This window comes from Anarrhichthys ocellatus, unplaced genomic scaffold, assembly GCF_004355925.1.
Source record: "Anarrhichthys ocellatus isolate YVR2014 unplaced genomic scaffold, GSC_Weel_1.0 scaffold35, whole genome shotgun sequence".
Taxonomy (NCBI): Eukaryota; Metazoa; Chordata; class Actinopteri; order Perciformes; family Anarhichadidae; genus Anarrhichthys; species Anarrhichthys ocellatus.
The window spans coordinates 1,416,610-1,426,990 of NW_022280065.1; the positions used below are offsets into that span (position 1 = coordinate 1,416,610).

Below are 10,381 nucleotides of genomic sequence, written 5' to 3' on the forward strand. Positions count from 1 at the left end.
AGAGGCGTTTCAAGAACACAGCCGTCTGTCCAGGCAACAACCCCCCCCCCCCACCCTCATCTCATCCCTCCTTCCACAGGACTAATTGGAAAAAAGATGGAGGTGGAGGGGTTTGTGTAACGGGCTGTGGTGTCGGCAGGGCAGAGCTCATAGCTGCAGGAGTATACCTCCGGTGTGATCAACCTCATTTCATCATGGCATGTTTTTCTTTTTCTAACTACTTTAATATTCATAATAATAAGACATGAATAGAGATAACAAATACACATCTTACATACCTACTGCATGCAGCTTATTACATGTATTCATTCAACATGAAAATACCTAAAGTTATAATTGTCATTACAGTGAAGCCATAATACAACAACTAATACCAGCATAAAATACATGTTAAATCAAAGATTACAGTACTTTTGAAGTTCGAGAATTAATGACATATTAAGAAAAGGCAACTTTATTCACTTTGTTCATGACATTACTGTCCCCAACACAAAATAGAGCAACTGAGGAAATACACAATTCATGATCTAAGAAATACCATTGTTCTTCATGATAGCTGAAAAGTGTGAAAAACAAAGCTGCATTTTTGTGCTTTTTGACAGTGTGAAATATCAGTGTGACATTCTTACTCAATGACAATTTAACTAAAAATGAGTGTGCATAGAAATACAGCGTATACCTGAATTTGGTAAATGGTAAAAATGTACTGTATGATGAACTCAATAAAGAATATTTGACAGGTTTTATAGCAAAATGTTACATGTATTATCAATCAATTTCGGACACAAAATAAAACTTTACAATAAAACGTTATATATTCTGATTACATTTGAGAATCGTTGTTCCTAAATGTAATCAGTGAAAAGAAAACTTTAAAAAACCCAGTGTCAAGTTGAGTTAGGACATTTGGCTTTAGCAGAAATGGCCAGAGCAGACGACCAGGTTGATTGAGAAGTGAGTTTTGTAACATTTCTGTTGAATATTAAGACCGCAGTTAGCTTGAAGCTTCACATCGAAGCAGTAAGAAGACCTCCACTTCACTCCTCCTTGTGGTCGCTGGCGTCGCCGCTGCCCCGGTGCGGCTCGGCAAAGAGCTGCAGCTTGTGGTTAAGCTGGACGCAGAGGTAGGCTAAATCCTGTTTGTCCAGAGAGTGTGCCAGGGCCAGGTAGGTCGACAGAGTCCCCGCCAGCAGGAGCCTGTCCAGGGACAAGGCCGGCAGGAGCCACAGCACGACGCCAAGCTCAAGGCACACCGGGTGGCGGAAGTGAGACAGGAGGTGCTGGGCACGAGGTGACTTGTGAGACAGAGGGTCCCCTAAACCGAGACAATCGTAGTACACCTGAGAGAGAGGAGGGCAGGGTGAGGATGAGAGAGACAAATTAGATTCAGCAGGCAGTACCAATAACAAGTCAAACTATTTATGGAACATTTTTGAGTTTTTCATAACCACTGTCACAGATAACACACTCCCTGCTGCTGAAAGTCTAATCACAATTCAAGAAAATGTATTTTGATACGTTTCACATTGCACATTTCCTTGTGTAAATTGAAGAATTACATGTAACGTCAACTTTTCTGATACATACTGTATGCACCTCAGTTATGGCAAATCAATCTGTAGGAAACTTAATCATGTAACAGTTTAGGTAACAAGATGTACTATGATACTTAATACAGCTATGATGATGAATTGGGGCACCTGGTGGCCTCGAGATTAACCAGTGTTGAACCCATCACCTTTATTGTATGTCATTCCCCTTCTCTCTTTGTTTCCTTTCAACTGTTTTCTGTCATATGAAGGCAGAAATACCCCCAAATATTTATGAAAATGTAACACTGATAAGCTACCTGCTTGATGCCCAACAGTTCAGGGTAATCAAAGATCATGAGGATGCTGCAGATGATTGCCCAGCAGAGGAAGTGCAGACTGAAGCAGAGCAGAGGGAACCAGATACTCCAGGGTGCATGACGCACCGACCACAGGCAGGGGGCGCCAGTCACGGGCTGCCAGTAACGCATGATGATCTATCGCAGGAGGAAAGAGAATGATGATGCAGAGTGGGGAAGAAAAGCGACATGTAAAACACGTTCAACTTTAACTCTGTCTGTGTTGCAGTACCTGAAGTGCCAGTGCTGTGGTGAAGCAGTAAGCCGTCCTGTTCAGGGTCCCCAGCACTGATTGGAGGGCGTGTTTGACGGGTGACCAGGCGAGCAGACTGTGCTGCACGATGAAGAGAGCCAGCAGCCCCAGATCCACAAAAAGAGACCCGAGGACAGAGCTGTCCTGCAGGGCCACCGACCACGGTATAGAGTCTAGGTGTGGGCAAATGGTGTGAAGAGAAAGGTCACTTCAAATTCTGATCAACTGGAATATTGTCATTAATTATGTTTATGTTGAGCATCACAATATAGTCATTATAAAATAATTTGTCATTATGTGTACAACCTCACAAAATACATTTTAAGCTGTAAACTGTAGCTTATTCAGACTACCAACAATTAGATTGAACAAGCTGTACAGTCCAGACAATAATTAAAGTTTTTTTGTGTATATAAACCTATATATACATAAATAGAGCACATTCACACTAACTAATACCCCTGGTTTGTTTTGATTTTATTCTGCAATTCATTAAAAACGACACATTCAGTGTGATTTGGGCAGGCACTATGGTTTATTGACCGAAGTTTATTACAATGTTCAGTCTTTTGCACACTGTAACTACCGAGGCATCGCATTGAGAACACACCCCCCGTTTGCGAGCACTCAAGCACTAAACATGTCACAGCAATTTATACATAACCCACAGTTTCATTGCTCCACATTTACTGTAATACAAGCACGGTGTAGTCCTCCTTATCATTCTGTTTGTGTTACATTCAATTAATTATTACTCGTAATGACCGAACATCAACCTTGCAAAAGCATGATTTAGTAGCTTCTCAGGTCAGATATGAGTGAGAAGCAGAAATACAAACCCTATAAATAAGATTAAAAGTAGTGTAACTCATTCTGTGAAGCATGCAGAATTTGGCACACTGCATGCAGAATTTGGCACACTGCAGTGCCAAATGCAGTGATAACGGCTTCTGAACTCGATTTCGACCAACTTAGTTTTCGAAAACTATACTTAAGTATTCACCATTTTTAAAACAGTTACAACAGACTTATATTATTTTGAGAATATACACATTGACGTAAAACATGTCTGATACGATATCCACCATTAAAAACAACAGCTGAGTTGACGGGCTTGAAAAAAACAAATCCCTTCAGAAGAAAATATGTAGCCCAACGTGGGGCTCGAACCCACGACCCTGAGATTAAGAGTCTCATGCTCTACCGACTGAGCTAGCCGGGCACTGATACCTTATGGTCAAAAGGTAATCTTTCAACGAACTCATATGAATTATGATTTAATTTCATTCATATTATATATGAAGCACGGCTATGCTGTTGCTATTGTTACACCGTAATTACCGTTAAGTAACGTTAAAATACCAAAGTCTTAAGCCCCGACACTAAAAGCCTTCTCATGTTAGCAGGTTTCAAAAATAACTCCTCCACTAAAGTTAGCTCGCGTTAACTTCGCATGGTCGGCTGCAGCAGCAGCAGTTTAAAGTACGGGAGCTTACCTTGACAGAGCTTCGTGTCCCCGGTGATGTTGTGGTAAATGGCTCGAAATGATATAAACCGAACAAAGTCCGCACCGGATATGAAAACAAACGCAGAGTTTAGGAGAGACACGGTGCAGAGAGCCCAACCACGTAGCCCGACTGACGCCATTTCAATCAGCGTTGATCTTCATTTACCAACAGAAGATTCTTCCGGGAGTTTGTGGTAATACCGAATATTGACACACGGTGTCGCCTCTGAACCAGAAGGGAAAAGTGCATACAGTAATTTGTTGTCAAAGTGGGGTATAAAACAAAGCATTGTAGAAATACAAACAAAATGCTAAAGAATAAAACATCTTTTTAATGTTTTACATTTACCAAAAAATAACCAGCGGGGGGGAAATAAACACACATATCAAAATGCTTCTGTCTTCAAATGAGGTCAACCTCACCACTGTAGCACTCTACATGGTAGTTTCTGTCAAATGATACCACACGAATAGACTCTGTAGACCCCTGGAAAAAAAATCAACAAATGAAGGGACATTTTTACGATCATTCCTCAGAAACTAAAGTAAAAATTCGTGCTATTTGCCATTAATTAAACAAACTATTCAGCTAACCTCAGTTGGCAGTATCGGCCCTCTGCACGCAGCACACAGAGGGGCTCGGACCCTGAAACCAGCAAAAGGTCACAGAAACTCAGATGTGAAGTCACTGTGGGTGTGACCCGTCTCATGTGTGGCCTGTCGGGCAGGGTTTGGTTTCTTCTTTTGTCTGGAGTGTGAATTCAAAAGACCTGGCCCACTGTTGTTGTACTTGCTCAGGGCCTGTATCAGAAACTCACCTGTGGTAGTCGCTGACACAGTAGACCCTGCTGTCTGCGTCTACAGTGAAGGGCTGACCCTCCAGCCTCCGTCTGCAGACCACACAGCGGAAGCAGGATGGGTGGTAGGACTTCCCACGAGCCTGCAAAACCTGACGATGCAAAACCAGCTCTTCTTTACACAATGTGAGAGCCAGCGGTGCAAAGTAACTAAGTACATTTACTCCAGCACTTGAATGCTATCTTGAGGTACCATGTGCTTTATTGTTGTATTTCCATTTTTTGCTACTTCAAGCTTTAAATCCACTACACCTCAGAGGGAACAATACTCTACTACGTTTAGTTTATGCCTATAGTTACGCTGCAGATTTAGATTATGAAAACAAAATATAAATGAACAAATAATTTATGATGTATTCAGATGTATTCGGATGACTAGAATATTTTATTGAAAATTCACAATCTGGCAGTGTAAAAAAAGCACTACCTTTACCAGGTGCAACATTGAAGTAATATACATATTAAGGCATCGCTTCTTGTAATACATTATTTTAAAATGTGCCATTCTGCACACTACTTTTACTTATGGTACTAAAGTATATTTTGATCCCAATACTTTCGTACTTTTACTTAAGCAGCATTTTAAATGCAGGACTTTTGGGAGTATTTTCTAAACTGTGGTATTTCTACTTTTACTAAAGTAAAAGATTGAATAATACTTCCACCACTGGAGAGAGCATGTATCACATAATACATACACAGTAAACTAATACATACTCACCATGTCCATGATTAAACACCCACAGCTGTTACACACTTCTTGGGATGGATGAGCTCCTGAGTACTGCAGTAAATAACAAAACAAATCGACTCATTAAATGTCTGGACGATTGCTGTAGATCTTCAAACTGGATAGAAATCAAAGTTCAAAGTTCAAAGTTAGCTTTATTGTCAGTTCCACAGTATGTACCGAACATACCGAGGAGTTGAAAAAACGTTTCTCCCACATGTTTATGTGATATTTAACTCCGTATGCAGCCATGCTGAAGCACTATATTCTCACCAAGAAATCATCCTCGCAGTAGATTCTTCCTGACATTGTATAAAATGGCTTCCCACTGAGCTTTTCACCTAAACATGAAGATAAAAGACAAGAAGCGCGGTAAACATAAATCCTTGACGTGACATTTGATACCACACTGGTGTTTTATTTTGTTTACATAAAGACGGAAATTCAACTTAAAATGTTTCTTTTGGCCTTTAAATATAGTTTTAATAACAAACCACACACAGCAATGCATTCATTTCTATATCTGCTTAATGAGGCGTGAATATTTATTATTATAAAGAAATACAGTCTCAGAAGGAGATTTGGACTCAGAACATCCGGCCTCACATCAGGAGGACTCACTGCAAACGCTGCAGGTGAAACAAGTGTTGTGGAATAAACATCCCATCGCCCGGCAGGCTCTCCCTTCACCGTACACCGCTTTACTGCAGCTCGTGCAGCTTCCTGAATACCCAACAAGGACAAATAATAGACAACTGGTTACTGTGAACCCTGATCCGTTCTTCATTGACTGAAAACAAACTGTGCAGACTGACTACACACACACACACACACACACACACACAATCAATAATAATTATGGTCTTAACCCACAGACAAAAACTATGTTAGAGAGGAACATATTCAGTGTATTCTCTCCTTACCAAAGTAAAGACTGGAGCTATATCTTGGGTCCATCTCCTACTGGATTCGCTGCAGTTGTCTCTGCCCGCTGGAGCCAACAGCACGACTGACGGAGGGGTCTAATTTTATGTGCGGTGCAGACAGCTGTAAGGGGAGCTGCTTTCTGGGTTCATGGGTGTTGCATTGGTGCTTCTCCTCAGACCCCCGGACTCCTCCAAGGCTGCTGTCTGAGTGGGTGGCAACAGACGAGGCCAACTGGTGTCTTTTAGCACAATTTAGAAACACCGCAAGGGATCAATACTCCTCATGCAGAATGGACCGTTTCAGAGCAATGAATACTATATCGTTGGATTATACTAATTAATGCATCAACATGTGCATACATTGCTGGTAAATCTGGGGCTGATTTTAATTACTTTAAAAAAATGCGGAGTAGTTTTGCCTCCCATATGAATATATAATATTGCATCATAATCTATTCATTGATCATATATTTGATTTATTCATCTGAATCTGCAAAGTAACCTGTAGCTTAAGTAATCATATAAATGTAGTGGCCTCACAATAATAATAATTATTGTGGCCTCACAATAATAATAATCAAATAAATGTAGTGGAGTAAAGAAGTACAGTATTTCTCTCTCTGAGCTGAAGTACAAAGAATTGTAAAGTAATGTATCATATTCAGGCAACACTTGGGTAAATGTACTTACTTACTTTCCACCAATGAGAAGAAGCATTCAGAGCAGTTAAATGACCAAAACAAAACTGTGAAAGTACTACATTCAAAATATTGCGTACTTAAGTAATAGTACAGAAGTTTTTCAGAAAAATGTATCAAAAGTCAAAGTCAAACAATTATTCATGTGGGTTCAATATTATCTTATATTACAATTATTTCATTATTATCATTGATGCATTAAAATAAAAGCAGCTTTGTACCTGTTGTAGCTGGTCGAGGTGGAGCTCATGTGAACTACTTCATCCAGGTCGTTTAGTTAAGTAACCTGCAGTGGTTGGGGTTGGTCCAAAGGGTCACACGGTCGTGAGATGATTATTAGACATCTGTCTTCTGAAACTATCTTTAAAATTCGTACATGTATCTTCTTAAATGGACTAAGAGACATGAACATATGAAACATTAAAAACAAACATGCCTGCTTTTCAACCAAAAGTGTCCAAAATCCACTGAGGTTTTCCTTAAACAAAAAAAGAAGATCACTACTGTTTGCTTTACTGCAATCAACAATCTGTCCGTGCACGAACAAAATATTGAACAGGAGCCCTGAAAGCTCGTCAACCTTTAATCATAAAACCTCACATAGATGAGGGCTTGATGCTGCCCATATATCCTACTGCCCTCATGTGGACTCTTCAGGCACCTTCGTGTTATAACCGTTGACCCGGAAAGTTGAAAACAAATGCTGTTATTTATGCCAAGTGAGCAGAACGGATTGTAACTGAACAATGTGGTCGTCTGTATTTAGTTTCTATCCTTGTTTTAATCACTCTTTACATGTACACAATGGTTTCCCATGGTTCCTCCTCTCATTCATGTCTCATCATTGTATTTAATATTGACCATATCTGTTCTATAAATAAATGAGAGGAAAGAGAGGAAGAGACCAAAAAGAAGACAGCAAACATGTTTAAAATAAAAATAATTGACTTTCGACGGCTCAACAAGCATTTCACAATCATGTAACTTATCCGTCTAAACAATAAACAAGTAACACAGTTTGACACTTTACATAATGTCTCCACATTTGCATGCATCGTGGCGCTTATCCGTCAAACTCCCCTTCGGAAACTTTAGTCGGGAAACTCTCGGCAGCACATGTTTGGCTGTGGATCTACAGTAACATGGGAGGGGAAGTGTGTGACAGCTGCTGCTTCTTCACTGAGCTCTCTTGTTGAGACACACTGAAGCTGTTTGAATTCACCACAACGCCCACTCTGGTGCTGTCAGACTGGTTCAACGCAAAAAAAAACTCAGTGAGATCACTTGTGTTTGATTGTAAAGGTGTGTGTATGTATGCGTGTGTGTGTGTGTGTGTGTGTTTTAGGAGGGGATCAAAGTGTCTTCACAAAGACAGAAAGTCTTTTTCTCAATTATTTTTACTCCTTCTGTATTGTTGAGTGTTGGAATTTAAGTTTGGGGTTTGAAGGAGAAAATGATAAAGATGGCATTAGGCCACATGGGTTAAAACTGAGGGAGAGGGTTAATATGAGGCATTTTGCATTAAAATTGGGGTGAATTATTTCGGCTAAAGATTCCAAAAATGTAACTCAAATGAGTCGTCCTGCCCTCAGGTATGTTTCTGTGCTGGAATGTCTGCGTCACGAGGCATGTGGAGGCAGGAGAAGAGCCTCTGCAACATGGGAGTGCTATCCACACTATAGATCTACTATCAGACATCAGCCAATAACATTTTCATCATCATTTCACGGTGGGAAAAAAAAATGCAGCTGACCAGATACAACCTGATTTTAAATATAAATACATTTCTCATTTAAACTGTCACCAGAAATATGACCCAATAGGGACTGAATGTAAATCATCCCCTTGGCATTTTATCAGTTTGTTGGTGCATAATACTATCGATGCTGTGTACTTCTGAGCTCCGCCTCCACAGCCCTTCCTCTGCCTCATTTTGGGGACACCCCGCACGATGCCAACAATCCTTGGCATGTTTGGCTGCGTATAAATAGGGCACCCATTGTGCCACACGGCGAAGTGGAGTCACGTAAGGACTCGTGCCCTTATCAGGAATCAATGCTTTGCGTATCAACGCAGCGGTGTTTCGGCTCAAGGGTACAACGGCAGGGCCCCCGATCCTCCTCACCCGTCAAGTTCGGACAGGTAACCGTGACCTACCTTCGGACCACGCCCTCCACCGCGCCGCCGCGCACAGGTAGTAACGCAGAGCAGGAAGTGGCTGTCAACGCCATGAAAAATGCAGCTGTGTAGTTGAGAGAGAAACAGCGCCTTATAAATCACATTTTTTGAAAGCTTTTGAAGCTTTTTATTTAGGAAAATCCTCATTTTCTTCCAGTGAACATGCAGCTGGGTGCGAGCTGCGCGCTCCTAGGACTCCTGTTTTTGACGGCCTTCGACTCATCAGGTGGGATAATTATCTCTACTAGCAGGAAGCATAATGCTCATTTACTGTCTGGTGGAGCTTTGTTCGCGACAACCCTCCCCCTCTAACTTTATTGTTTTCTGTAGGCTGTACTTTAAAAAGAAGAGAAAATAAAAAGAGTGCGCTAAACATTGTGGCACTTTTCAGGTTTAATTGGGTCAGACACCTGAGATGAGAGTGCGGGCTGTCTTTTGTGATTAAACGCGAAACCAAATGGGGTCCTGTTGAAGTGAGCTGTGGTTTAAAGCTTCGTGTCAATACGTTAAAAGGTGGTCGAAGACGTTAAGCCAACATTGTATATGATTGATCGACTCGACGGCGGAGATGAGAGGCTGAAGCTCATATTCAGTCAGCCTGTGACTTCTAGACCTCCATTTTCAAAAGGTTTATGAGGCATTTATGGAGCTTCCTAGAGGCATGAATTCATCATGGCTTCATTAATGATTGACCTGCAATCTGCTGCTGAGCTGGCTTTTTATCATATTTTTTGTTGTTGTTAGACTCAGTGCTTTCTTCTCCACTTACTGTTTTCATTTGTTGTGGAAAAGTCATCAGCAGCATGGTGGATGTAGGCTATTCTCTTGAATGGTGTTTGTGGAAATGATCATATAAACTTCTATTCTGCCACTATAGATACGGTTGTTTGAATTCTGTGACATCCTCGACACACCCATTGTTTACTGTCACAAGAAACCCTCTAGCCAACGGTTTGAATGCTGCAGTGTTGCCTTCAAGTCCTCGCAAGTTCAAATAGTGAATTCCTGGTTTCTTCTTTTGTGTGAACTTGCACAGCTTACCTCACACATGTTTTAAGAAACCACCTGTTTTCATTTATATCTTTGCATCACAGCAGTGAGAGAGCTGCTATCATGATTTATTCATATGCTTTGGGAGCGCCCTTTAGACTTATGGGTGGAAGGTTCCAAAACGGTGTTCGGGTTGGCTCAAGTTATATTTAGATGTTGACTCTTTGACTGTTAATTAAACTTAGTGACGCACTAATAATGATGGACTGCAGAGCTTCAGATGAGAGCCAGATGAGCATTATGGGGGAAAGACGGGTTCTGAGGTGTGTGTGTGTGTGTGTGTGTGTGTGTGTG

At 41.0% G+C, this 10,381-nt stretch overlaps 3 protein-coding genes and 1 non-coding gene across 4 annotated transcripts in view; 1 reads left to right on the forward strand and 3 right to left on the reverse strand.

The window, feature by feature from the left end:
• Positions 1-307: 307 nt before the first annotated feature.
• On the reverse strand, positions 308-3,827 carry nrm (nurim). The gene is made up of 4 exons (XM_031866631.1): positions 3,638-3,827; positions 2,121-2,314; positions 1,850-2,026; positions 308-1,340 (listed from the first exon to the last, which is right to left on the reverse strand). Exons 1-4 carry the CDS (start codon positions 3,786-3,788, stop codon positions 1,038-1,040), a joined length of 825 nt encoding a protein of 274 aa, XP_031722491.1. The 5' UTR covers positions 3,789-3,827; the 3' UTR covers positions 308-1,037.
• Positions 3,291-3,363, reverse strand: trnak-cuu (transfer RNA lysine (anticodon CUU)). The gene has a single exon. It is a non-coding gene; the product is annotated as a tRNA-Lys (tRNA).
• Positions 3,828-4,051: 224 nt separating the features above from the next.
• limd1b (LIM domains containing 1b) lies at positions 4,052-6,237 on the reverse strand. The gene is made up of 7 exons (XM_031866392.1): positions 6,159-6,237; positions 5,857-5,958; positions 5,509-5,576; positions 5,227-5,289; positions 4,467-4,597; positions 4,243-4,294; positions 4,052-4,135 (listed from the first exon to the last, which is right to left on the reverse strand). The coding sequence occupies exons 1-7, from the start codon at positions 6,190-6,192 to the stop codon at positions 4,052-4,054; spliced, it is 534 nt and encodes a 177-aa protein (XP_031722252.1). The 5' UTR covers positions 6,193-6,237.
• Positions 6,238-8,975: 2,738 nt separating this feature from the next.
• cdcp1b (CUB domain containing protein 1b) overlaps positions 8,976-10,381 on the forward strand; it is a 12,445-nt gene continuing 11,039 nt past the window's right edge. Inside the window, exons 1-2 of the mRNA XM_031866319.1 lie at positions 8,976-9,053; positions 9,195-9,263. Coding sequence (XP_031722179.1) covers positions 9,200-9,263 — 64 coding nt within the window. The 5' untranslated portion in view covers positions 8,976-9,053; positions 9,195-9,199. The remainder of the gene's footprint in view (positions 9,054-9,194; positions 9,264-10,381) is intronic.

Excerpts from the sequence above, each read along its gene's own strand:
- nrm (XM_031866631.1), bottom strand. The coding sequence starts at position 3,788 with ATGGCGTCAGTCGGGCTACGTGGTTGGGCTCTCTGCACCGTGTCTCTC. Across the intron at positions 2,027-2,120 it reads CCACAGCACTGGCACTTCAG|ATCATCATGCGTTACTGGCA; the intron begins GTACTGCAACAC and ends CTCCTGCGATAG. Across the intron at positions 1,341-1,849 it reads AACTGTTGGGCATCAAGCAG|GTGTACTACGATTGTCTCGG; the intron begins GTAGCTTATCAG and ends CCTCTCTCTCAG.
- limd1b (XM_031866392.1), bottom strand. The coding sequence starts at position 6,192 with ATGGACCCAAGATATAGCTCCAGTCTTTACTTTG. Across the intron at positions 5,959-6,158 it reads TAGCTCCAGTCTTTACTTTG|GAAGCTGCACGAGCTGCAGT; the intron begins GTAAGGAGAGAA and ends TTGGGTATTCAG. Across the intron at positions 5,290-5,508 it reads ACTGCGAGGATGATTTCTTG|TACTCAGGAGCTCATCCATC; the intron begins GTGAGAATATAG and ends TATTTACTGCAG.